The sequence below is a fragment of the Platalea leucorodia genome (genome assembly GCF_965183815.1).
Source record: "Platalea leucorodia genome assembly, chromosome: 18".
In the NCBI taxonomy this organism is placed as follows: Eukaryota; Metazoa; Chordata; class Aves; order Pelecaniformes; family Threskiornithidae; genus Platalea; species Platalea leucorodia.
This window is the reverse complement of record NC_138840.1, coordinates 4734418-4761642: the sequence shown is the minus strand read 5'-3', so window position 1 is coordinate 4761642 and position 27225 is coordinate 4734418. Positions and strand designations below refer to the sequence as shown.

Genomic DNA, 27225 nt, shown 5'->3' with positions numbered 1-27225 from the left:
TCAACATAAAACCAGGAAACTACCTTTCCCGGTGGCCTTAGATCATTTATTTTTGATTGCAGTAGGTGGGAATTAATTATGGTGAAACTGTAGAGCACCATGCTGGGCAGTGTATCTTATAAAAATAATTAAGATTTGATTGTATGAAACCCTATTGCAGCTGTTAAAGCCTCACTAAAAGCGATGGAGGGCATACGCATGGGTTGAAGTTTAAAGACTGGATGGTGCCCTCCCATACTTTGGCGTCAATCCCCATGTCCTCTGGGTGGGGGATCTGAGTTTGTCCCGTACCCTGCGGTCCGAAGGTGATGGGTTTGTTTGGGAAGAGACGTTGTGAATGTCTCAACTGTAGTTAGTAAAAAAAGAAATAAATAGTAATACCTGTGGTTGTTGGCCTGGCTGCAGGGCTGGGGATGCTGGAGCTGCTTCTGGAGGGTGATGCTCCACCTGCCCCTTCTCCGCTCTCTTCCAGAGCCCCCAACACCCATCGCGCCTCCCCAGCTGCTCCGGGCCGGCTCCACCTACCTCATCATCCAGCTCAACACCAACTCCATCATCGGCGACGGCCCCATCGTGCGCAAGGAGATCGAGTACCGCATGACCTCGGGGCCCTGGTCGGAGGTCCACGCCGTCAACATGCAGACCTACAAGCTCTGGCACCTGGATCCGGACACGGAGTACGAGATCAGTGTCCTGCTCACCCGGCCCGGCGAGGGGGGCACCGGCAAACCGGGGCCACCCCTCATCAGCCGCACCAAGTGTGCAGGTGGGTCCCACGCTGCATCCTGGCCACCCCGGGTGGCCTCGGGCAAGGTCACCCACCCTGAGCCCCAGGCAGGGAGCGTGGCTGGGGCTGGATGGGTGCTGAGGGCGTTTGCTGCTGCGGTCTGGGAGTTTGAGGCATTGGTTTTCCGACGGATCTGCCTTTAATTGACTTTTTAGCAGCTGTGCCCAGCATCTCGGGAGGGACCGCTAATTAAACCCACGTGGTGATCATGGCCGGAGGGTGGCAGGGTGTATGGGCGAGGCTGGATCTTGAGCCAGAGGGGCTGAGTGTCCGTCCAGCCTGAAAATGCCCTGGTGGACGGTGGGATTTTGCTGATCAGAGTCCCCAGTAGCTGGGCGGACCTCGGTGCAGGAAAGCCCGGCAACAGGACGCAGAGTCTGTGGCTGCCACGCGGCTGGTTTCTGTCCCTGGAGCCGGGCAAATGCCGGCAGGAGACGGCTGCTCCCCCGCTGCCGGACCCAGCTCAGGGCATCCCCACACCTCAGGACCGCTGTCCCTGAGGAGGAGCCCCTGGGCTGTCCCTAGCAAAGTTGCAATCTCCTTCTCTCCTCGGAGGGAGCTGTAGGTTATTCTCCAGTGTCTGGTTTTGAGCGGTCGGTGCCTCTAAAAATATTTCTTCTAAAACTGTGTTAATCCCATGCCACACCAGAGGGGTGGTAGCTTTGGCTGGGGGGGTCCGCTGCCTTCCCACACGTGGCAATGACCTGGGGGTGATTTAGGGCAACGCCACCCCTGCCGAAGCCCCCTTGGGGTGTCCTCGGGGAAGGTGGGAGCTGGGGTTTCTCTCTGCCCAAATGCCCCAGCAGAGCCCACGGTGCAGCCCTGCTGCCGGTCCGGGGGGTGATGGGGGGGAGACGACGCCGGTGCCGTGGGGCTGCAGGGGAGCCTGTTTCCCTCAGGGATGCGGGATCAGCCTCCCCTATGGGGGTGCCCCATGTTAGGGGACGTCCCCAGCTGTGGTGGGGCTGGGACTGGGGGCTGGCGGCAGCGTTTTAGACACTCCATGGCAACTGCCTTCCTGATGCCGGCGTTTAACTGCTGGTATTGAGCAAAGTCGAAGGCAGCGAGACAGCGTGATGGAGGCACGGGATTGTCGCACCGTGTTCACCCGGAGACCCGGCGCTGCCGTGATGCTGGGCTGGGACCCTGCGCAGAAAAACCCCCCAACCCAACAAAAGCAGAGGTCTGTGCTGCTGAGCTGGGAGCGAGCCGGGAGCATCGCCCCGCAGGCGGGGACCGGAGGGCGCATCCTCCGTACACGTGGCAGGAGCGGAGCGGGACACGGCCACATCCCCAGGGCCGCGGGGTGTCCCTGGTGGCTTTGGCCACGGGGAGCCCACGCACGGCGTCAGCTCAGAGACGGGTGCGCTCAGGCGTGCGAGGAGAGCGGCCGGTGCTGGCGCAGGGGTGGAGGGGGAGACGCAAACCCTGACCCAGGCATCGTGGTGAGGGGCTGGCGGCAGCTTTTCATCCCGGATTCCTTTTCAGAGGCGCTGCGAGAAAGCCCAGATTTCCATATTACCTTGAAGCCAAGGACGGGCGCTGTTTGACGCTCTCGGCACCCTGTATTTAATATCCTAGGGTTACCACGCTTAGGCTTCCCTGGCTCTTCCCATGTGCTGTAACGATGTATTTTTCTCCCCGGCTTCCCCTGGGTCATGGTGGGTTTGCAGATGGTGACAAAGCCACCCTTCCTCCACCCAAAAGGTGACTGCAGTTGGATCCTCTGCATCCTCCGAGCCTCGCCAGCCCGTCTGCCCAGCGCCGCATCTCCCGCGCTTTCCAGGATCTGGCCCAGGAGGGGACCCTGGAAAAAGCTGCTGGGTAGATGCGTCGTGCAGCCCCTGGGTCAAGGGGAGATTCCCCACGCGGCCGCGTGCCACCGGCCATCACTGGCCCCAGGTGCCGTGCTGCTGGCTCCCCCCAGAGCATTTAAATACACTGGCATAAAAAGGAGAGGGGAAGGTTGAAGCCTGGCACCACGCGGTGCTGCCTGGGGAGGTGTGGGGGGCTCTGGAGGCCTCGGGGAGCAGAGGGGGAGAGGTCCCTGTGCCCTTGGCCACCTGATGGGAGTGATGCCGGTGGGCATCGGGGCTGAGGTTTGGTGGTTTTTGGTAGATGGACGTGGCAGTGGGTTTAAGGCTGGGGTCCCTGCAGCATGGGGCTGTGTGCCCGTTGCTGTGCTCGCCTGGGGTTTTGCACGGTCCTGCGAGGGCATCAGGACCTGCAGGAGCATTCGCTGAGGTTGCAGAAGCCTCTTGCAACCCTGAGCTGCCCAAATTCCTCCGCAGTGCAAATCCCAGGGGAATTGTCTGGAGGATCAGCTTTGGGACAGGGTGGACAAAGACCCTTCTTCCCTCTCGGTGTTCTTCCCACCACCCTGGGGTAGGGAAAGGGGTTTACTGCCGTTAACCCAAACCACCTGCGTGTGTGTGTGCTGTTCGCAAAGGAGCTGGCTCCTCATTAAATCAGACTTCTCCTGTTCATGCCAATTAGAGATAATTAAACTCCTTCCCGGCGACAGTGCTCAGTCTCTGTCCTTTCAAGAGGTTGACACGGGATTGATGAAAACTCAAGGGCTCCCATCGCGCAGGCACGTTGATCTGGTTATTTGGGGCCTCTCGTGGCGCGGATGCTCCCGGTGCCTGCCGTGGCTCTGCGCCGGCTGGGGCTGGTACCCGGCTTCACCTCCGTAGGGGAAGATGAGCCAGCGGCGGCTGCTGTCCCTGTGGTGCTGGTGGCTTTGAGACCCGGTGGCATCCCCAGCCCTGTCTGCAGGGCAGCAGCATCCTGTGCTGGGGCTGGTCCTGGTTTGTGGGTCAGGGTTGCTCTCCACACCCACCCTTCTTGTTCCTACGCTGTAAAAGGGCTTTCCCTGATAATACACATAAACCTAGGAGATGTTTTGCTTCATCGCTCATCTCTCCCCATCTCTTTTCCCCCCCAGAGCCCATGCGGGCCCCCAAAGGCCTGGCTTTCTCCGAAATCCAGTCCAGGCAGCTGACGCTGCAGTGGGAGCCGCTGGGTTACAACCTGACCCGCTGTCACACCTACACCGTCTCGCTCTGCTACCGCTATTTCGTGGGCACCGGCCACAACCAAACCTTTCGGGAGTGTGTGAAGATGGAGCGTAACGCCAACCGCTACACCATCAAAAACCTGCTGCCCTACAAGAACATCCACGTCAAGCTCATCCTCTCCAACCCCGAGGGTCGCAAGGAGGGCAAGGAGGTGATATTCCAGACCGATGAGGATGGTGAGTCTGCCCGGGGGGTGCATCATCCCCAAAAATGTGACTCTGGGGCTGGTGAGCTGCGGGGGTGTGGTACGGTGCACATCTGCGGCTCTTGGCCGGGGGCATGATGGGAATATCTCCTGTGGCCGTCGCGCTAACGGGGAGGTGAAAAGGCTGTTACAGCCCCAGGGCTGTGCAAGGGGAGATGGGGGAAAGGGGCAATGATGGTGGCTGGGGAAGGGAAATGCTGGGAGCGGCGTAGGGGGAAGAGGGGACTGGATGGGGATGGGGCCGCACTGGTTGCTCCGGCGGGGGAACGTCCTACCTTGCTGCAGAAATGCTGCCCTGGTCCTTCAAGTGGAGTGTTTTACCCGTGCCCGGTCCAGCGAAGGGCACAACAGTTGGCCGATGCCCGGCTTCTCCCAGCACGAGTCGTCCTCGCTCATCCCTTAGTGTGGAACCAAAGCCTAGCAGCAATAACAATAACAATTAAAACAATCAATGCTTTGCGCTTAGGTAACATCTTTCATCTGCTCAGTCGCTGATTAACTCGGTGGTGTTATGTTTCTGGGAGAGCGCTGTTAATCAGAGCCCGGTGCAGCTTTGCTTGGCTTCCCCAATGCTCTTCCCCAGTTAAGTTTGCTCTGGGGCAGGTTTGGGTTGTGCAAAGGAGCTCTGCAGATCAGCACGTGTCGATAAGGGGGGTCTGGCCCCCGTTATTTGCCAGCAGTGTTGCTCTTCTCTTGCTGTTTCTCTTCTCCTCGTCCTGGCCGTGCCCTGGGGTTGGGTCCCTGCTGTGGGGCTGACATCGTCGCTGGAGGCTCCGGCGTTGCTCCGGGGCTCCTGGGTTTGGCATCTCTTGCTCCTGCCCAGCCCTTCCCTGAGGATGTCCTGGAGCTGGGGCCACCCAAGAGGTCGCCCAGGTCTGCCCTTACCCTGCACCGCGGTCCCCAGCTGCAGCTCTCCCTCAGCAGGGTGGGTAATTTTGGGCTCTGGCGATGTGAACGCGCAGGAGGTACAGGGCAGAGCCGACTCCGTGTCTCCGGTGCCAGCCATCAGCGATGGGCCACGTGCAGGGCTGGCAGCGCCTGCTAACGACAGCTTCAGCTCGTCACCTCCTCTTTGCTGCCCCAGCAGCATCACCTCTGCGTGCCGTGAGAGCTCGGCCACCTTCCAGGACCACTGGGCAGTCCCGAATGCTGCCGCTCTGACCGCTGGTCCTGCAGCCGGTGGGGCGAGGGGGTCTCATCCTGCTCCGCAGAGGGCAGCAGCGGTTGGGGCTTGCGTGGGGTGCAAGGAGCCGCTGCGCCTGGGGTGGGTGCTGGGTGCTGAGGGTGGCTGGAGCATCCCTGGCTCTCGCAGAGTCACCGGCGCTTACTGTTAACCAAGAACGTAATTCATCTCCGAAGCACTTTTTAGCATCAAGAGTCAGCAATTAAGGTGGAAGAGCTGATAATTGCGAAGGATCCGGCCGGTTCTGGACCCCGTGGACGACCCCCGAGGAGAAGCCTGCTGTGAAATCCCCCCACGTGGATCTCGCCTCGATTTGGGACCCACCGAAACGCACGGCTTTTGCATGCGCGTTGCTCATCGCTCCCGTTTCCCAGGCTGGAAAGCAAAGCCTGCAGAGCTGGAGTGGAGCTGGGAGGGTCTGCAGGTCCCGTTTTCATCTCTAAAGCCTAAATTTGGCACCTTTCTCTGCAGATCAGCGCTTTCTGTATCCCCAACCCTGAGCCTGCCCGACCGGGGGCACCCAGCTTCATGCTCCTGACGGTTTATTTTCCGGCTATAATTGCTTCAGCTGTTCTCACTGTGCTGTGACTGCTCCAGCTGTTTTCTTATTGAATATTAATACAGGAGCTCCAGATGTTCTTTTGCTATACTGTAATCACTCCAGCTGCTTTCCTCTATCCTTGATTAACCGGAGCTTGCGGCTTCCCCCTTGGATTGAACCTGGGGCTGCGTATCCGTTCGGTCTCAGGTGGGATCGATGGGTGGATATCCACCTATGGATATATTGGAAGTATTACACGCAGGCTTGGTGCAGCATTGCCCTGCTTGGGAGGATGATGAGGATTTGAGCTCCCACAACTGGGTGATGAGCAGCCGCCCGTGCAATTAAGCGAACGTGGTGAAGGCTCGTTAATAATAGGACCCTTGATTGTGGTTTATTTTGGCAGGAGACCAGCTTCCGTGGCAGCATCCGCTGATGCAGCACCGGGGCTTGTCTCAGGGGCGGGCCCTGGTGTGGGCTGCACCCCCGTCCCAGGCGGTGAACCCCGGTTTTGGGCTGGAAAACCCATTTCTGGGGCATTAATAACTAGGCCAAACCAAGGGTGTTGTTCAGAGTATCCCCCTTAGACCCCGGGAAAGTCCTGCTGGCTCCTGGGTCTGTGAGCTGGGAGAAGAGAGTCACCCATCCATAGGCTGCCCAGCTGGTGTTGAAGTGCCCCATGTAGATCCAGGGGAGCTCGGGAAGGTCGGTGACCCGCGGCTGGAGATTTTGGACTGCGTCTGCACGAAACGATGAGACTCAGTCCCAGGTGCCTGTGGAAATATCATTGCAGCGTGTTGGTGCTGCAGGAAGGCGTGTGCAGGCAGCCAGCGCGCTCCCTTGCACGCAGGGCGCATGCAGTGCCTGCCAGAATAAATAGATATAAATGCATAAATAAATATATGTGATGTATATGGATGGCAGAGGGGTGTACGCACACCTGGGAGCCGTTGTGCGTCTCTGCCGGTCTCAACCTGGTGCATGCACAAGCGCGCGGTGCCTATATCTATATATATATAAATACATAGGCTGTATATATAAATATCTATAGAGGTACACGTAATCTTGCCCTAAAGGTTTCCGTAATTCTCCACGAATTTAATAAGTGCCTTGTGTACACGTGTAGGACATGGCGCCTCTGATTAAATTAACTTGTAAATCAAGTGGAAATTGTGTATTTGCACGGTGGGAAGCGCGCGGAAGGCGATCCCTCTCTCTCGGCCCCGTAATTAGATCTGAATAAAAGCTGCAAAAAAAGAAAAATAGAGGGGAAGAGCTGATGTCCCTCTGCAACGAGAGGGCGCGTTTCGGGTACTCAAGCCCGCAGCGGAGGACGGTGCTGGTGAATTGTGGTCTTTGCCGAGCCATCGCCTCCCCTGTCCTCCTCGCTGATCCCCTCAGGTCAAGAAATCCATGGTGAAGAAGCGAATATTGATCCCGGTGCTGTCAGTCGCTGTTATTGTTTGTGGTTATTATTGGTGGTGGTGTTAATTAGAGGGGAAGGCTGGGGCATGTCAAGCCCGTCTGCAGATGAGGATGTTATTGCTCAGTGGGGAAGAGCCAGCGCCGTCTCCCGAGGATGCTGATGGCTCCGGCGGGGATTTGGGTTGTATGGGAAAAGGGAATTTTGATTTTCTTTCCTTGCACTGGCGAACTCGGGCGAGCTCTGATGGTGATGGCACGCAGGGAGCTTGCTGCTGTGCTGTCGGAAACTGGGTGCGATGGCAGAAACGGTACCTGCGGGGTTTTTGCTGTGGCGTGGGGACCTCCTGCCCTGTGGCAAAGTGTGTCACCAGTGGGCCTGGGAGCATCATTGCCCTGGGGAGCCACCAGCCCCGTCTGGGGGGTGTGCCGGAGCTGGGTGACATGGCAGAGGGGACGCGGTGGTTTGGTTGCGTGGGAGAGCTGCTGCAGCCTCCTGGAGGGGTTTCCCAGAGGATTTCTCCTTCCAGCCTGGTTTCTTGCTGCATCCGAGCACGTCCCCTTTCCTTCCCCAGTGCCTGGTGGCATCGCCTCGGAGTCCCTCACCTTCACCCCGCTGGAGGACATGATATTTCTGAAGTGGGAGGAACCGGTGGAGCCCAATGGCCTCATCACGCAGTACGAGGTACGGCCCGGCCGGCTGCGGCACCCGTGGGGACACGAGGGGGTCTCGTCGGGGAGGATCTGGTGCAACCACCGCTTTTGGTGACGGGGATTAAGTGTGGCTGCGGTGTTATTGCTGCCCCTGAGCCCTTCGTTTGGAGCACGGGTCCAGCCTGCGTTCACCCTCCTGCTAGCAGGGTCTGTCCCTGCTGGGGAGTCCTGCTTTCGGGGTCACCTGTATTATCCAGCAAGGGCTTTTCCGACGAACCTCTGCTTTTGATTTACCCCAGAAAGCGTCTGCCTTCCAGGCTGCTCCTATGACCGTCCCCTCCTCTGAATCCATCCCTTTAACCCCTTCTCCGTCCGGATCCGGGGTCTCTCCCCTCTCCCATGGCCACTGGTGATGCTCTGCCCCGTCCCTGCAGATCAGCTACCAGAGCATCGAATCCTCCGACCCGGCGGTCAACGTGCCTGGCCCGCGACGCACCGTCTCCAAACTACGCAACGAGACCTACCACGTCTTCTCCAACCTCCATCCCGGCACCACCTACCTCTTCTCGGTCCGGGCCCGCACCGGCAAGGGCTTTGGCCAGACAGCGCTCACCGAGATCACCACCAACATCTCTGGTAGGTTCCCTTGGGCTCCATGCCTGGCGCTGGGGCTTCTCCTCCGCACAGGTATATGACGGCAGTGCTGTAGCCTCCGGTGCATTCCCGTGGGTTTTGGTGACTGGCTGCTGCTATCGAAGGATGCTCTTGGTGGTGGCAGCCGTGCCGTGAGCCCCCTGGGCAGACCCCAGACCCATCGACTGGGCTGCCTGTGGGTCTCTGGCTGGGGAGCCTGGCCAGCCTGGCGCACCAGTGCGGTCTGAGCTATCGGCGTACAAGCGAGGGATTAATTGGGCTTCGTTAATAAGCCTTGCAGTACTTGGGGCTGTTTGCTCATGTCTGCGGCATCGCTATTAGCCGCAGCAAATGGGCCGAGATGAGCCCTGGTGGGGGCACCGAAACGGCAAAGCGGTGCGAGCTGGACCCCAGCGGCTGCTAGTGATGGCTTGGGGACCACAGGGCCATGCCAGGCCCGAGGGGGTCCCCCCACCTTGGTCTGGGGGTGCTGCTGGGCTGGCTTGGGTGTGCTTCTGCCCTGGGTGGGATGCTCGCGCTGTGCCGGTGGTTTGGAGCCGTGCCGTCCCCAGCCATGTGGGGTGCATCTCAAGGCCGGGTCCTGCCAAGGTTGGATCCTGCCGCCATCTCCTCCCCTCTGCCAGGCCGGTGTTGATAACCCCCCTCGGTGCACACCCGCAGGTCCTCTCCCAACTGCGACATTTGCTCAAGACCTGGAGAGGTTTTCTTCCTTTGTAATAATCCACATTACGCTATTCAGTGATGCCTTGCTGTGGGCAAGGCTGCTCGTGCCTCAGTTTCCCCCCTGAGCAGGGGCAGCCCCGAGCGCATCCGTGGGGACCAGGACTCACTCCTGCCCGCTCTCCCCTGCTCCCTTTGCAGCTCCCACCTTTGACTACGGGGACATGCCGTCACCGCTGAGCGAGTCGGAGAGCACCATCACGGTGCTGCTGCGGCCGGCACAGGGCAGAGGGGCTCCCATCAGGTAGGTTGGGGCTGCACGAGGGCAAGACCCCCACAAACGGGGTGGCACAGCATGGACGGCGGGGTCGAGCACCAAGGGAAGGGCAGGACCATCCTTTTCATGAAGCTAACCTGTGCCTGGCCTTCACCAGCACCTACCAGGTCATCGTAGAAGAAGACCAGCCCAAGAAGCTCAAGCGGGAGCTGGGTGGGCAGGAGTGCTTCCCGGTGCCGCTCACCTTCGATGACGCCATGTCCCGTGGCTCTGTACACTACTTCGGGGCCGAGCTGCCCGCCAGCAGCCTCACCGAAGCCAAACCCTTCACCGTGGGGGACAATCAGACCTACAGCGGCTACTGGAACCCGCCGCTGGAGCCCAAGAAGGCGTATCTCATCTACTTCCAAGCCATGAGCAACCTCAAAGGGGTGAGTAGCTGTGGGACCCCGCTCCATCCGGTGGGGTGTCTGCGGGCCTGGCTGGACCAGGCAGGAGCCCACCTGGGATCTCGGGGGTGGTCAGAAAAAATGGGAGTTGTTTTAGATCTCCCCCTCCCTTGGACCCCCCTTCTGGGCTCACCCCCAGTGTCCTGGCCGCAGGGAGCTGGTGCTCCGGGCCACCCTTACGGCACGTTGGGATCACGGATGGGTGTCCCCCTTCCTCCTGGCACCCCTGGGCTGTGCCTGTCCTCTTCCCAGTGCCAGTGCTGGGGGTGATGGAGCCCAGCCTCCACCACCCAACGCGGTACCGGCCGGGATCCCAGCCAGTGCCAATGCTGGGGATACCACCTTCCTGAGGCTAATCCTGGGGTGGGAAAGGACCATTTGGGCAGCAAGAGCTGTACGCGCATTACTGGGACCCACCGCTGACACAGCGGCTGCCGCAGAGAGCTTCTGGGCAGCTGCCGAGTTCCCGGGCTGCCCTCTCCCTGCCTGCTGCTGCCTGTTCTCTCATCGAAGCTGTGAGAGTCCCGCTCCGGCAGCAGCGCTCGCATTGCCCCGGGCTGATCTCCTCCAAGGCACCTGTGGGACCACTGGGACCCCCTGGGGACCCTTCTCCGCTTCACCGGCTCCGGCAGCTCCCGTCCCACCTGGAGGAGGATCAGCTGGGAAAGCGAAGCAGCAGGACCGCAACAGCATCCTCATCCTGCACGGCTTCATCTTACCAGAAGGGTGCCGGTTTTTGAATCCTTTCCTCTGCTCTGGGATCGTTCACACCTCGCTGGGTTGTAATTAGAGCTGAGACGGACGAGGAGGATCTCAGCTCTGGCTCGCTCGGGCACTGCTGGATAATAACTGGTGGCTGACGCTGTTTTATAGCCTTCCTGCTGGGAGGCAATGGATTCGTCCCGGCTGCTGTCAGACGTTGCGAAAAAGCTGGATCTCAGCTTGGGTTTTTTGTGGGTTTTATGCCAGATGGAGCAAGAAGCAGGAGAAGCAAGAGCTGGCGACCTTGGGGAGAGCGGTGCCGGAGCCGGCCCTGCCCCGGACATGCTGCGTGGGCAGGTCTCCGTCCGAGGGTGGATGGAGCAGTGTTGCCAGCGTTGGTGTCCCGAGGAGCTGGAGGATGCTTGGGGAAGAAGGCAGTCCTGCCAAAACGGTGCTTTTTATTTTGCAACAGAAGTTGGATACACGGAAAAATGGAATATTTTAGCTGAACCCATCCCTAAAAATGCAAATGCTAAAACTGTTGGAGAACTGAGCTGGAAGCCCTCGCGGCAAGCTCGGCAGCACACGCAGAGCACCAGCGATGGGGCTTGTAAACTTTGATTGATGGAAAAAAAAAAAAAAACAACGCACGAAGCTCTGAATGAGGACCTGGGAGTGTTTTAGCTGTAGTCGGTGATGTGCTGGTGACCTGCGGCTTGGCTGGGTCCCTCCTTTGATGATCTTGAGCTTTGCTGTCTCCTCTGAGCCAGGAGTGATGGTCTGCTAACCTGGGGACGTTGGTTTAGGGGACGCTGGGAACAGATCATTCAGCAGCATCTCTTGCTGTGTGTGTCCCCAGGAGCTCCTTTGGCTCAGCAGTGGGTGCTGCAGCACAAATCACCTGCAAGCTCTCTCGATTTGGAGGTCAAAGCACCAACGGGACCAGCTTTGCGTCCACCCAGCCTCGCTCAGAGCAGGAGCGGAGCCGCTGGGATGCTCATCCGACACTGACCCCCCCTTTTTTTCCTCCATAGGAAACCCGGCTGAACTGCGTCCGGATCGCCCGCAAAGGTGAGCCCTCCCTTTCCCAACCGATGTGATCCTGCCGAGGCTGCGGACCCGAACCTGCGGCTGCTCCGGCGGTCGGGGCCGTGCCGGCGGGTGTCGTTAACAGCGCTGCCCTCGGTTGGGGTGCACGCGATGGTTTATTACAGCCCCATCCTGCGCTGTTGTTTCCCACTTTCTTTGGTATCTGGGTTTTTCCCTTGGTTGAGTTTTTCCTCTTAATGCCATTATCGCGGTGGGAGGCTGGAGTTGGTGGTGCTGGGTGCTGAATCCGGGGATGGACAAGCTTACGCTGGGCGTGACGGAAGGTGGCACAAAGGGACCGTCCCACCCCACGGGAACCGAGAGGACTCGCCCACGGTCATGGTGTGGCACTGCAGAGCCCCGTAACCTCTCGGTGGAATAAAATGTGTTCAAGGAGCAATGTGCATCCCACGGGACAAATCCCAGTGTTTTCCCATCTAATGTTGCCAGCTGCCCCTGGAGCTGAGCGTTGACCCCTCCTGCCTGTCCTTGTCCCCTGGCAGCTGCCTGCAAAGAGAGCAAGCGTCCGCTGGAGGTGTCGCAGCACTCGGAGGAGATGGGCTTGATCCTGGGGATCTGTGCCGGCGGGCTCATCGTCCTGATTATCCTCCTGGGAGCCATCATCGTTGTCATTCGGAAAGGGTAAGGACACCCGGTGTGGCGGCTGGTGCCTCCATCCGTCCCCTCCTCCCAGCTCAGCCCTTCTCCACCACCCCGGCACTAACTGGGAGTTACTGGTGGTGATACTGCGCTGGCCAGACTCCAAACCCTCCCTTGAGCTTTGCCTCCATGTGCTCGTGCATCCCACCAGGCACGGTGCCCTCCTTGCGCTGTGACACTGGGCACGGCAGGAGGCACTGGGGACACTGGGGACCAAGGAGCAAAGTCCTGGGAACGTCCCTTCGCCCTTGGGGCTCTGCAGCTTTGTTCCACTGTCCCGCTCCCCTGTATTTTCACTCTTTTGCCTCTTTTTCTGCTCCTTCTTGGCTTTGTACTGCTCTTTCAATTCTGTATTGATGGAAATGCTTCTGCTAACAGCAGCCGGGGGACCCTGGGGCATGCAGCCCTGTACCCCTCCAGCCCAAAATTACAAAAATCAGTTTGATCTGCACTGAGATGTTGTCTCTGCGCTTCCCTGCTGCCTTGGCCGGCCCGTGGCTGGATGCATCCCGCGAGCGTTGCTGCCCGGGGTCCGGCCGTGCTGGTACCCTACTGTGGGGGTGGGTTAGGGATGGGGCCACGTATGATTCCCTTGCATTGACCTGGCGTTCCTGGAGGTGGAGAGGAGGGGAATTGCACCTTTCCGCTATCGCCCCTCCGTTGTGCCCCCAGGACGATGGCTGAGCACCCAGCACTGGCGGGAGCAGAGCCCCGGGGGTGCTTGGTTCTGGGGTGATGGCCAGAAAAAACCTCCATCCACAGCTTTTGCCTGGAAAGCGGTGCAGTGTGTCCTGCTGAAATACCTGGGCAGACTCTGGCCCTTGTCCTGGGCTCTGGTTCCTTGAGAGTGCTGGGAGGAGCAGCATCTCCCCTTCCTCCGGGGCTGGGCAGGGGGCTGCCCGCCCTGGGCTGCGGGTGCTCGGACCGTCCTGCATCCTCCTGGGCTTGTTTTAATGGGGAACCACTGAGCTACCAGTGAAACGTGAGCAATCCCTTGCTGAGAGCCTCCAGCTGGCTCTAAGTGAGATGTTAAAATTTGGGTGCACGCTGGAGGGGAGGTTTTCCCAGGGGTGATGGTCCCTGGGGACCCCCGAACTGATCTCCCACTGCCATGGGGGTCCCTGCTCTCTGGGGAGCCGAGCACGGATGCGGCCGTGGCCGTCACAGCAGGGTGGGAGGGAGGAGGGCGAGGGCTTTTTGGGACACTCATCCCCCAGAGCGCTGGGGATACGGTCGCTGCTTTTTACTCGGGCGCAGCGCCCTGGAAAGCGGCTTCTTACCGTGCGGGGCCCGAGGCGGTGCCGAGCCGGGGGGGCTCTCAAAGCAGGGCAGAAAGGGCAGCAATTAAACGCCTTCCCCGTGCAGGGCTTGGGATGATGGGAGGAAAGTACGTTAACAGCCAGTGGGGAGAGAAAAATAGCAGGGCACAACCTCAGCCCGGGTAAATCTGCAGATCTCTTTATGGCTTCGTTCTCCCTTAAAGGGTTCTCGCTGATTTACGCCAGCTGGAAAAGCAAGGCTGCAGCATCCCTGCGCACTGCGAGGGGTGCAGGACTGGCTGTGGCTCCCGGCCCGCTGTTGCTCTGGGATGATGCCTGTGCGTACGGCATTGGATCTGTCCCTGATGGAGCAAATGCCGGCGGTGCCGATGTGTTTTTGGGAGTGATGCTTTTGGGACGACGAGTAGGAAGCCATGAGCGCAGCTGCTGCATTCCCATTGCCAGTGCTGCAGGGCGGGAGGAGGAGGAGGAGCAGCTTTGCTTCAGCCTCCCACTGTGAGGCTGTCAAAGGACAAACCACAGCCACAAATCAGACCCGGTGCCGAGGGACCTGAATTTGGGGCTGTTGGGAAGCTGGGACGAGCCCATAAATCTCCTCTGGAGCATTTTGCCATTGGAAAAACACTGATGTGGTGGCATGGAAATGCACCCCCAGAATACGCTCGCCCCTAATAAATGGTGCACTGGAAACACGACGTCCTGACCCCATCTCCCCGCTGAGCCTCTAACCGGCTCCCCAGGGGTGCCCAACATTTTGGACACGTTTACTGTTCAGTCTTAAAAATTGTGGAATAACCCCTCGGACAAGGGTGCTACGGCCGCTCCACTGCCGGTGCGGGGACTGTGGTCACCCTGCGAGCTGGTGCTTGGGCTCTGCCGTTGGGACGCCGGCTCCTGCCCGGAGTAAATCACCTATGGATGCAGAAGGGGAGCAAGGTTTCTTTATGGTGCATTTAATGTTCCGGCAGCCGAGTTGTCCCGTAACCCCCCTTCCCTATGCAGGAGAAAAGCTGCTTATGCAATGTCTGCTGTTCTGTTTGTTTGCATGCTTGCCAGGAGGAACTACTATTCTTATTCCTATTACCCGTAAGTAATCGTCATTCTCTCTCTCCTTCGCCCTTCCTCCCGGCCGCCCCCCGTGCCCTGCTACTCCAACAAGTCCTTTTCTCTGCCGAGTACGTTTTAAGGGCCTCTTTGGCTGGGGGAAAATAATGCCACCAAGCACATCAGAGACCAAAGGCAGTGTAAAGGAGAAGGGTCAGCGACTCGGGGTTGAATTCTGGATTTTGGCAGTGTCTTGTGGTGTCCCAGCCCCACCGAGATGCTGATGTGGGCTCAGATCTCCTGTTCATCCTGCCCCTGGTTTATTCTCTGCTCTGGCTTCTTGGAAGCCTGGTGCTGCCTCTCAGAAACACGCCATCGTTTTTTTTTTCTTAAATATCTCGAATTTGGGGTGTGAAGTTCTGTCCCAGCGAGAGCTTCTGGGCTTTCCCAGCATCTTCGATGGGCGCCTGAAAGGGACCTTGCATAGGTGGGAAAAGCCTCTCTGCTGGGTGCTGAGCATGGCTGCAGTCAGGGGGTCCAGCCTGTCCCTTGGGGGATGGATTTGGCCCCCCAGCGTGGTTTTAGGATCATAGAATGGTTTGGGTTGGAAGGGACCTTTAAAGGCCATCTGGTCCAACCCCCCTGCAATGGGGAGGGACATCTTCAACTCGATCAGGGTGCTCAGAGCCCCGTCCAACGTCACCTTGGATGTTTCCAAGGATGGGGCATCTACAGCCTCTCTGGGCAACCTGTGCCAGTGTTTCACCACGCTCAATGTAAAAGATTTCTTCCTTATATCCAGTCTGACTCCACCCTCTTTTAGTTTAAAACCATCACCCCTTGTCCTGTCACTACAGGGCCTATTACAGAGTCTGTCCCCATCTTTCTTATGAGACCCTTGAAGTACTGAAAGGCCGCAGTAAGGTCTCCTCGGAGCCTTCTCTTCTCCAGGCTCAGCAACCCCAGCTCTCTCAGCCTGTCCTCACAGCAGAGTGCTCCAGCTCTCTGCCCATTTTTGTGGCCTCCTTTGGACCCACTCCAACAGGTCCATGTCTGTCTTCTACTTCTTGCCCTTGTGCTGTGCAGCGATGCACGTGGGGTGTTGGATGGTCCATGTTGGTGGCGTGGGACGATGGGTAGGTAATTCCTGGAGAAACGGGGCTGGAGGAGAGCTGGGGCTGCCCTGTGCCAGGCCAGCTGGCCAAGGAGAGCCTTCGCTTGCCCAGGGAGTGCTCCCGGCTGTTCCAGACACAGGGCATTTTGGGAAGGGGACAGGAGGGGACACTGAGGATGAGCAGCTGGTGAGGGATGATCTACGTGGGGCTGTGACGGCTTGGGGCACCGCAAAACCAAAGTGTGGCGACCGCTGGGGGATATAATCCATCCTGCTCCCCAAAATAATCCGAGCCTGGTAGCTTCGGGGGGATCTTACAGCACCATCGGGTCAGCCCTGCTTACGCGTGCTTCTTCCCCCTCCTCACCTTTGCATCCCCCTGCAGAAAACCCGTTAACATGACCAAAGCGACCATTAACTACCGCCACGAGAAGACGCACATGATGAGTGCCATCGACAGGAGCTTCACCGACCAGAGCACGCTGCAGGAGGACGAGCGCCTGGGGCTCTCCTTCATGGACACCCACAACTACGGCAACCGAGGTGAGGACAGGGAACCGCAGCATCCTCCCCGCTCCCATCCAGCTGCAACGAGGGTCCCCAATAATCCCTAAATATCCCAGAAACTGCTGAAATATTTATCCAAGGCTCGGTAGCGGGTATTGCATCTATTTTAGCCTGATGTGTGTGGCACGTTGCAGGCTTTCCCGTGCCCTGCAAGGAGACCTCCAAGGGCATCGATCTTATCGGTGTCTGTAGTAGCTTTTATTATCATCCGGATTTTGCTGAAGGAAAAACACTCGTGGGCGGCTCGCGCTGGGTCTCTGCATCTCGATCTCTGGAAGCGGAGATCTGAGCTTGTGGCTGGGAGGGCTGAGGCCGTTTGTGGGCTCAAACGCTGGCCGCAGCCCCCTGAAGCTGGGTGAACCCCGACTCTTTGCCTTACGCTGAGGTTGAAAGCTTTGCACCAGCCTTCACCCAGCACACCCGGCGTGGCTTTGCTCCGCGGTGTTCTGAGCAGCCCTGGGCTTCGAAGGGCTGAAGAGCCACCGCGTTTACATCAGAGGGAGACTGATAATTTAAAACCCACTGGAGTATGCATCTCGGTGCTGATTTAGTTGTAAAATAACTCGTTGGATGCCCCAGTTTCAACCATATGCTAATAACATCTGTTACAGTAACTTCAAGATGCTGCTTACCCACAGCTCTTCTCCGCCGGCTGTGGGATTAATACACTTCCCGGCATTGTCTCGTGCATAATAGAAGCCCAGAGGGCAATCTTTTCTTCCTCTTAATACATCTAGCTAGGTGTATTATTTTTTGGTTATTGTCCTCGAAACGCTCAAAGGCTGGTGGGTCTCAGCTGAGCTGGGGCTGCTGGTCCTCGGTTTCTTCAGGGAAGGGGCTGTGGGGCCAGATCCTGCTCCCACCCGCTTGCTTGCTGCTGCTGGCTGCTCCTCATCCCTCTGCGTGGTGGAGGTGGAGGAGGAGATGTGGGGGGCTTGGGCTCTCTGCCACAGCTGGGGACAGCCTCCGCTGTGGCCACCCCATGCCTATAAGTGTCGTTAATTAATGAAGGTAAACGAACGGGCTGCTCTGCTCCGTGGCTGGCTGGGGGCTGTTCCCCACCATGCTTCAGTTTCCTTGCATTTAAAAATAGTCACTAATACTGCTCACAGAAACTGGAGCGGGTCCTCAGCACGTGGCTGTGCGGAGCTGTCGGCACCTTGCAAATGCCTGCAATTAATTTCTTATTAAACCAGCAGCCGGTGTGCCTGTCAGCCGTGCCACGGGGCGCAGCGTGGCCCTCCCGCTCTGTCCTGTTGGTTCAGCCATGTGTTGGCAGCCCGCAAGGAGATTTTTCTGGTTGCAGAGGTTGGAGCATCGCCTCCCTGGGGCTGTGATGCCTGATGGATATGTGCTCTGTGCATGTGCTGCACCCGTGTTGCGCCCACACTGCACCCATGTTGCACGGGCAGCCGGGAGGTGCAGGCGGGGGGTGAGAGGCTGCTCCTTGCATTCAAGCAGACCAAAAAAACAAACCTGGGAGCTTTGCGAGCCAGCAAGGGCGGTTTTTAGAAGTGTTGTTAGGGGAAACCGCATCCAGGATGCGCCGTCTTGCAAAGCTGCTTCCCAGCAGTGTGTGGACGGTGTTCCAGGCTGGGTGCGGCAGGATCCGTGCCTGCCGCTGCGGGATCCGTGCCTGCCGCATCTCTTGGCAGCAGCGGAGAGCATCGGGTGTTGTGCAAACCCAGATTTCAGGATCCGGTGTGGGACCTTGCCCTGACACCCGCAGGCAAGGTCTTAGTCTGGCTCCGCTGGTAATTACATGGCAAAGGCATAAACCAGGTAAATACTGCATAAACTCCCCCATTAAACAGCAGTGAGCTCCATTTGTGTCAGTGCTAGGAATAAGGTGCCGGTATCTAGCAGCAAGGAAAATTAACTGTTAAGCTGGGCTGGAGACTTCGGCAACAGGATTTTTCAAGTCAGAACTTTGTGAATATTTGCTCTTACTCGTCTAGATGGGAATTAATTGCTCCAGTCGATGGGAAATAAGCTTATTAACCCCCTTAAGGTCTTGCCCACTGATTTCTAAGAGATCTGCTGTGGTCCTAAAAGGCTGTAATGGGTGTTTTTGGCTTTGTGGTGTAGGAGAAGCTGCAGAGAGCACAGGGAGGGTCTGGCCCACTTGTGGCCCCCGGAGAGAGGCGGGCTGCAGCACCAGCATCTCCCAGGGATGTTTCCAGGTGCCCTCTCATCCTCCTCTGTGGGTGCGAGGAGGCGATGGGGATGCGGTCCATGGCTTTGCTCCCCTGACGGCCCCCGGTTCTCCCTCCCCTTCTGCAGGCGACCAGCGCAGCAGTGTGGTCAACGAGTCCAGCAGCTTGCTGGGGGGCTCCCCCCGCCGCCAGTGCGGCCGCAAAGGGTCCCCGTATCACACCGGGCAGCTCCATCCCGCCGTGCGGGTGGCGGATCTCCTCCAGCATATCAACCAGATGAAGACAGCAGAAGGCTATGGCTTCAAGCAGGAGTACGAGGTGAGAGCGTCTGGGTGAGAGCATCTCGCACGGGCGTCTCGGGGAGGTTGGGAGGTAGGATGGACAAGGTGGCACGGGCAGGACCTGCGTGCAAGGAAATGATGCTCCAGACCTGGAGCTGCAGTGCTCTGGACAGCAGGAGCCGGAGCTCGCAGCTCTCCGGACAGGCATCATAAGCACGTGGGGTGTCCCTGGGTCTGGTCCTGGCAGCTCAGGATTTACTTGTAAGCTTGAACAGGTCCCTGGGATGAGCCAAACCAGCTCCGCCAGCCAGCCTGCACCTCTCCTGTCTGCCGTGCATCATCCTGCCTCTCCTGCAAGGGCCAGGGATGCTTCTCCTTTCTCAGGTCCTCCTGGGCACCACGATGTGACGTTCTTCTGCTCGCCACCACACTTGTCCTGTGATAAGCATGGCCATAGCCTAAGGACAAACAAATCCTCTACAATCTGGTGGCTCCCAAGACTGTGAAGACCCCAGGGAGAGGACCCGGGAGAGGGGGACCCTGGAGGGAGGGAAGTCCCTCCCAAGGGTCATTGGCCACATCGTGCCCATCCCACCTCGTGGGGCCGGAGCGCTTGTAATGGAGCGCGTTATTCCATGCGCCTCTGCTGCAGCGTGCCCAGCGGGATTGATTTCCTGACTCCTTGGTGTCCCACAGCTCTGGCGATTGAAATTTCCCAGTGAAATTACTGTTTAATGCTTAGTTGTTTCAAGTGCAGGAGCTTCCCCCCCCCCCCCTTTCATGTATTGGACAAACCAGGGCTTGCTATAATCATTAGTGCTCCTTGAAAAGCTGCTGTATGTTCTTGGAACTAGTCATTTGAAAGCACTCAGATATTATGCGAGGGGAGAAAACATGTAATTTCCTTCCACTTCCCTCCTCTTACGCCAATCTATGAATGTTACTGTTATTACACACAAACCTATTCTGTGCTGGGGAGAGAAAGGGGCTGGGGAGGTTTAGAAAAAACCCACAACCAGGACTGGGAAAAAAACAGGCGGCCTGTTATTTGCTGGAAAATGGGGCATTTTGTGGAGGCATCAGAAGCGTGTAGCTGGCTGAGCGTGCTATGGAGATGGAGCTGGGGCTGTGGGACCTGGCTGCTGGGGTGGGGGGACCACCCTGCCTGCGCTGCTCCCCGGGAAGGTTGTGGGGCTGGGGGGGACCCCACAGTCCTGCCCTCGGGTCGTGACAGCCATCCCTTCCTTACAGAGCTTCTTTGAAGGCTGGGATGCTTCGAAGAAGAAAGACAAGACCAAAGGGAGACAGGATCACGTGTCGACATGTGAGTGCCTTTAGCAAAGGCTTAGACACCCTGAACAGCTTGAAAAACCTTCTAAAGGGCTTTGGGAGCTTTTTTTGGTAGGTGTGCGGTCCGTGGCAAGGAATAAACTGGTGGGGTTTGGTTGGTCAAGGGCAGCAGAAAGGTCTTTGCTCAGTGCAGGGTTCCCTGTTGGGCATCGGACACCGGAGCAAAAAGGGGGGCTGGAGCTGCATAACTCTTGAGGATGGGATATCTTGGGGTGATGGTAACATCACTGTGATATTCTGGGTGGTGCTGGAAGGCCCCAGATAGCCGGGGGTGTGTTTTCTTGTAAGGATTTAGGAGCAACTGCAGCCTTGCCCTAGGGAGCTTCTGGTGTGGATGTGCAGGATGAGACACAGGCGTTAAAGGATGAGTTTTTAGGACAGAAGATTGGGGAAGGGCTTGACCCCGTAGGAGAAAGGATGCTCCTCACCAGCTCCCTCCACAGTCAGCATGGTATGGCCACCTTGCTCCATGCTGCGTCTCCGGTGGCATTCCTGCAGGGATGGAGTCGCCAAGCCTGGCCCTCCAGGAGCTCTGGTGCTCTCCACCTCCCGCATGCTTTGCTCCACAGCTTCATCCCTTCCATTCCAGCATTGTCTGGGGCCCCAGGTGGACACCGAAGGTTGAGCTCGCCTGTCTGGGCTCTGGCCATCCTGGTGCCTGGCCGGGGCGGACGGCAGGGTGCTGGAGGGTGGGTGCCCTCTGCCTTTGGCAGGACTGGGCAGAGCTCAGGGAGATACCGTGCTGAAAGCTGCTCCCCCGTGTCCCTGCTGGTCTAAGCCACCATCTTTGGAAAGACCTCCACTAGCTTGTATTTATTGCTCCTGAATACAACCCACCTGCCTGCGTTTCGCAGATTCCTGGTGCAAAACGATTGCAAAGGGTGCCCTGGGACCCGGCGGGGTGACATGCCGTCCCCGTGCTCATCCCCCCGGGCGCTGATGGTCCCTTCTCCCCTTGCTCTCCAGACGACCGTCACCGAGTGAAGCTGCACCCGCTGCTGGGCGATCCCAACTCGGACTACATCAATGCCAACTACATCGATGTAAGTGGGGACGGTGCCTCTCTCCACAGGGGGTCTGGGCTGGGACAGGAGCTTCCCGCGGACCCTGTGGGCTGTCAGGGTCTGTCCCCAAAGAACCAGCAGCATTTGGAGGAGCTGTGACAGCCCAGGACAGGCTGAGCCGCGCGGCCTCGAGACATGCCATGAAGAGCCTGCCTGATTTATTTATGTTCATCTGCAATTTCTGCTTGCTGCGTCTCTTCCTTCTCTGCTCTGCTCTATCCCTCCTTTCTCCTCCCCTTTTCCATTCTCTCTTCTCCCCTCGCTTGCTCTCGTGGCCGTGGATCTCCCTCTTCCCTGGGCAGAGGATGCAGAGGTTGAGTGGGCCAAGGCACCGGCCAGGGGCTCAGGCTGGGACACCCCCCGATCCTGTCGGTGCGTGTGAGCCTGGGCAGAGCTCGGCCCTGGTGTCCCCTGAGAGAGAGGCTGCCCAAGAGTGATGTCCCTTGTTGCCTCCAGCGATGCCGAGATGAGGGAAGGTGCAGGAAGGCTGCATCTCCTGGAAGCAGCAGCAAGTCCCACTCTTCCCTCCTTTCCAGAGGATGTCACCTGGCAATGGTGGCCTGATGCCACCGTGATGGGTTCCCTGTGCCCAAACAACATTCCCGTGCCTGTCCCTTGTCCCTGTGTGTCCTTTCTCCCCTGTGGCTCTCCATGACCTGCTCCGGGGCTGGTGCTCTAGCCTGTCTCTTGAGCTGTGCCTCACTAATGTCTGTCTCTGATCTTTTTCTCTCAAACTTGTGTCCCAACGGAATCGTTAAGATTCGGATTAACCGAGAAGTAAGTAGATGGTTCCCCTCTCCTTCCTTCTCTCTGCTCCCTCTCCTCCCAGGCATCGTAGCGGGCAGCGTGGCATTAAATAGCATCTGGGAGAGGCAGGCTGGGAAAATGTGTGGATAAACTTGGGTGCAGCCCAGGGAAGGGGAAAGTGAGGTCTCCCTGGCACGTCCTTCCCGGGGTGATGGAGAGCAGCGGCTGTGTGCTTGGAAGAGGGGTTGAATTCAACCCACAAAAATCCCCCGCAAAAGGACCTGTGGTGGATGGAGAAGCTGCCATCACCTCCACGTGTGTGACGTGGTTGAACTCTGCTGGACCCATGGCCAAGATGTGGGACACCAGGTCACCGGTCCCTTTGGCAGCGGCTTCGCTGGGATGTGCTTTGGGCTGGCACGTCCCTGTTAAGAGTTGGGAATGGTCCCAGTAAGTGGCTGGGATGAAGGAGGGGAGCGGGGCCGTTGCTCAGTGCCGTGTGGCTGCTGCGGGGTGGGATGCCATTAACAGGGCTCTCGTGACGGTGTGGCCGTGCTCGGCAGCAATGCCAGCCGCACAGGAGCCGGGGTCGAGCAGACCCTGGGATGCCTGTGGGGTGCTGCTGGGGATTTTGGTGCAGAACAGGGATGAGGACTGGGCATTACATGAGCCTTTCATGGCATGTGGGACGTGCACCCTCCCAGGACGGGGTGCACCGGCTGCAGGGTGGCTGCTGAACTTCCTCCTCCTCCTCCTCCTCCTCCTCCGGTGGTGGGTAGCACCGCACCGGTGGCCAGGACCTGGCCCGGTGGACGTGGGGAGCTGCCACCACTTGGGTGACTGGGAAATGTTTTAGGGGGCTGTGCCCCAGCTCTCGAGTGTCCCAGCGTTCCCCAGCTTGGGACTGACGTCTCTGCTTCCCTTGCAGGGCTACCACAGGTCCAACCACTTCATAGCCACACAAGGTGAGCCGCCTCCTCCCCCTGCCCTTTCAGCCAGCGGTTCAGCAGCTCCTGATGTAGCAGCTGGGTTTTGTCCCTGGTGGGATTTAACCTTGTGTGGGCAAGAAGGGGGGGGAATGGGCCAATTCGGGGCCAAACAGGGGTGTTAGTGCTGCAGAGGCAGGAGGGGAAACGTGGTGGCATCGCGGTGCTGCCCGTCCATCCCCGGTGGCCTTTCCTCCGTCCCGCAGGGCCCAAGCAGGAGATGGTGTATGACTTCTGGCGCATGGTGTGGCAGGAGCACTGTTCCAGCATCGTGATGATAACCAAGCTGGTGGAGGTGGGCCGGGTAAGGACCCCATCCCATCCCTCTCCCTCTGGGCTCCGGCTCTGCCAGAAGCTTCCTCCGCAGAGCCAAAACCCCGTCCTGCCCTCTGCTTGCAGGTGAAATGCTCCAAATACTGGCCGGATGACTCTGAGATGTATGGGGACATCAAGATCACCCTGGTGAAGTCGGAGACGTTGGCTGAATACGCCGTCCGCACCTTCGCTCTCGAGAGGGTACGGTACCGGTCCTACCACCTGCAACCTGCCCGACCCTGCCCTCTCAGACAGAGAACCAACCGCCTTGGGCATCTCTAACCATCGCTAGATTGGGATTTACCAATATCCTGTTTATTTACCCCAACGTGGGGCTCTCACCCCTGATTGAGCTGCAGCTTCTGAGCCCTGGGGATGCTGGTAGCTTCTTCCTTTGCCTTTTCCCTGGCTCTGCGTCCTCTGCCAGGGCGAGCGGCTCAGCCCCGCTTTGGTTTCGGCAGTGAGTGAGTATTTAATTTCCGTGTGAGCACCCTGTAATTGCAACGAGGGTGAAGGATGCTTTTTCTTCTCCGGGCTGGAGTGCAGGTTGTGTGGCTGTTACTCTCCAGCGTGGTACCTGGGGATGAAGCTGGTGCGATTTACCCCTTAATCTACAGGAATATGAAATTATTGTCTAGTTGCAGGGCAGGCAGCAAAGATACTTGTGGAATTAGACCCATGTTTTAACCCTCTTGCAGCCAAGGAGGAGGGAGCTGTGGGGCTGTCAAAGCAGCCAGCCGCTGTGTGGTCCGTCTGGCTGGATGCTGAACTGGCAAAATCATGGATTCCCAAGAAAATTAGGTGTTTGGGTCGTGCACCCTCACTCCATCTCATCCTTCCCTTGCAGCGGGGCTACTCGGCCCGGCACGAGGTGAAGCAGTTCCACTTCACGTCGTGGCCCGAGCACGGCGTCCCCTACCACGCCACGGGGCTGCTGGCCTTCATCCGCAGGGTGAAGGCGTCCACGCCGCCCGATGCCGGCCCCATCGTCATCCACTGCAGGTACGTGCGTGGCCGTGGGGCAGAGCCGGCTGCGGGGGAGCATCCCCCTCCGGGGTGGGCTTTGGTGGGGTACGGATGGCCCTGGGAGGGGAGAGCGCTGTGTTTTAGGTGGGTGCTCAGCCTCTGGCTTGGAATGATGCTAAAAGCTCGGAATGATGCTAAAAGCTCCAAACAATGCTAAAATATTCAGCAGGGAAATAGAAAATAAATTGGGTTCATAACAAGGAAAGGCTGAGGCAGAAAAGGCACCGGCGCTGACGATGTGAGGTTGGATGTCCCTCTACGATGGCATCCAGCTGTAAAATGTCACCACTGGGCTGGTGGCAGCAGCAATGGGGGGCTGCGGGTGGTCCAGGGGGCAAGCAGGGAGCAGTGCTTTTTTGGGGGTTGCCCCAGCACGTGTTACTGATGACACAGCTCTGTCCCCATGGGTGAGGGTGGCATGGGGGACGGGCAGCTCGACTGCTGCTGGTGGTCAGGACGTTGGGTCTGGCTGAAGGGAGAGGTGGGGAGGGACAGCAGGACAGCCCCGCTCCCGGGGCTGCCTGCAGGGCTCAGCCACCGGGACATCGGAGCTGGGAGGACACTGGTGGCGTGTCTGAGCAGGAGCGGTGGCTTTCTGTCCCCTGAGCAGGCGTCCCCACACGACGGGTTAATGGCTTTTCCTCCGCTGGGCAAACAAGGAGGAGCTGATGAGCAGGAGGGATTTTTTTTTTTATTTGATTTCTCCCTGTCAATTGCCTCATCAGTATTCATTCACCAGCCACAGCGAGTGTGATTAGTGCCCGTAGCCTGTAATCACTGATAATCACGACGAGTGATTCATCAGCCCCAGAAATTAGTATTTCATTGGAAAAGACTTTGTAGGAAAGGAGTGGGGGGAGCGGTTCTGTTCCCGACGTGTCGGGGGGGGGGGGTTGCCGCATCAGTAGGTCTTTCGCTGCGAGTACAAGCGTGCCGGGATTTGGGATATTGTCACTGCTGGGTCATCTGGCTCCAGGCATCCTGCTGGGCTCAGCCTTAACCCGAGGGTCCCCCCTGGGGGAATTCAGCCCCCTTCCGTGCTGAGGGTACCTCCCTGTGCTCTCAGGGCTGAGCATCGTCCTCTCCCACCGCCTCCGTCGGCCCTTTAGGGATGGGATCCCGGAGGACCGTTGACACTCAGATGGTTTAGCTGCTGGTTTTGTTGCAAAAAGCCTGTGTTTTCCTGTTTTAAAGCAAAAATGAACCTTAGACATGGGTGCTCACCCTCCCACCTGCCTTGCAGCCCCCGGGCTGCTGTAGCGGTGTGTTTGGGCGGGTGGTGGGGAGGGTGCTTTAAGGCAAAACTGGGCTGTGGTTATGGAGGTGTGCGAGGTCCTGGCAGCGCTGCCTGGACCCTGCCTGCCCCCACGTCCATGGGCAGGGGCTGTATGTTGAGCCCTTGCCCACACAGACCTTGCTCCATGCCCGCTGGCATCTCGGGCTGTGTGTGGATGCTGTGCAGACTGGGAATGCGTTCGCTTTGTTTTCCCCTTCCATCCCTAGCGCCGGCACGGGGAGAACTGGCTGCTACATCGTCCTGGACGTTATGTTGGACATGGCCGAGTGCGAGGGCGTCGTGGACATCTACAACTGCGTGAAGACCCTGTGCTCGCGAAGGATCAACATGATACAGACGGAGGTGAGCGGGTGTCGGGAGCAGCCGGGGACACGTGGGGCTGCTGTCGCCAGCAGGTTGCGGAGGCTCAGCCCTCTCCCCTTTCCCGCCCCGACAGGAGCAGTACGTCTTCATTCACGACGCCATCCTGGAAGCCTGCCTGTGCGGGGAGACCAGCATCCCCGCCAGCGAGTTCAAGCCCACCTACAAGGAGATGGTGAGGATAGAGCCGCAGAGCAACTCCTCGCAGCTGCGGGAGGAGTTCCAGGTGAGCGGCCCCAAAACCCCTGCATCCCCCCTGCAACACCCTCTTGCTCCTCACCCTCCTGGTGCCCACCACCGCCGGGACCAGCAGGCTCTGCCGAGCAGCGGGCAGGGGTTTTGGCACCGGTGCAGGCAGGGAGTTAAGGGGAGCACTTGTACTCGCAGACCCTGAACTCGGTGACTCCCCACCTGGACGTGGAGGAGTGCAGCATCGCCCTCCTGCCCCGCAACCGGGAGAGGAACCGCAGCATGGACGTCCTGCCGCCCGACCGATGCCTTCCCTTCCTCATCTCCGTGGACGGAGACAGCAACAACTACATCAACGCGGCCTTAACTGATGTGAGCGTGCTGCGGGGAGGGAAGGGGCTGGTTTGGGTTGTCTTGGGCAGCTTTTCACAGCAAACCTCACTCGGTTTGAATTTATGGCCTTGTTTTGCACGAAGGCACGTGGCAGCTGTGTGCAGGGGGAGGAAGGGCTGGGACCGGTGTAGCAGGGTCCTTCAACCCTTCTTTTGTGTAGCAGCATCCTGTTTGTCTTGAAAGAGCTTTTCAGCTGCTCTTACAAGCTGCACACAAAAGGTCTTCATTTATTTTGTAGCAAAATGGAGCGCAGGAGGGAGAGGAAGCTCTGGGAGGGGTTGGTAGCACCGAGCCCCGCCGCGTGCTGCCAGCGCCCTGCCGCGCGTCCTCCTGCCTGTCCTCCCGGTGCGATTCAGGGGCTCTGAACTGCTCCCAAAGCCACCGGGCATCCCCCCGGTGCAGTCAGAAAGGACGCCCGCGATGGCAAAGCTATTTCCTACCTGCTGCCCGACCGCAAAGCGGAGCAGAGGATGCCGCAGGCTCCGAGCCCGCACCGAGCAATGGGTCATTTATCACCGAAACCACCTTCCTCTCCTCGTAACAATCTGGGGTGCTTTGCACGGGCAGCGCTGAGCCCCGCCGCACCCCGGGCGCCTTCCCCCAACCCTCCTGGTTGCAGCTGAGCACCGGCACCAGGCTGAGCCCTGGTTTTTTCACCCCATGGGTGATCTTTGTGCAGATCTTGTCTCCCTG

The 27225-nt window shown here is 58.7% G+C and overlaps 1 protein-coding gene across 1 annotated transcript in view; it reads left to right on the top strand.

The window, feature by feature from the left end:
* Positions 1–27225, top strand: part of PTPRU (protein tyrosine phosphatase receptor type U) — a gene marked incomplete at both ends in the record, with an annotated part of 72719 nt that overhangs the window by 27098 nt on the left and 18396 nt on the right. Inside the window, 19 exons of the mRNA XM_082329334.1 lie at positions 473–766; positions 3735–4043; positions 7794–7903; positions 8307–8508; positions 9388–9490; positions 9621–9894; positions 11649–11685; positions 12207–12345; positions 16187–16344; positions 18652–18842; positions 20057–20129; positions 21122–21198; positions 22895–22931; positions 23159–23256; positions 23352–23468; positions 24115–24269; positions 25797–25932; positions 26027–26176; positions 26338–26511. Of these exons, the coding sequence (XP_082185460.1) occupies positions 473–766; positions 3735–4043; positions 7794–7903; positions 8307–8508; positions 9388–9490; positions 9621–9894; positions 11649–11685; positions 12207–12345; positions 16187–16344; positions 18652–18842; positions 20057–20129; positions 21122–21198; positions 22895–22931; positions 23159–23256; positions 23352–23468; positions 24115–24269; positions 25797–25932; positions 26027–26176; positions 26338–26511 (2834 nt within the window). The remainder of the gene's footprint in view (positions 1–472; positions 767–3734; positions 4044–7793; positions 7904–8306; positions 8509–9387; positions 9491–9620; positions 9895–11648; positions 11686–12206; positions 12346–16186; positions 16345–18651; positions 18843–20056; positions 20130–21121; positions 21199–22894; positions 22932–23158; positions 23257–23351; positions 23469–24114; positions 24270–25796; positions 25933–26026; positions 26177–26337; positions 26512–27225) is intronic.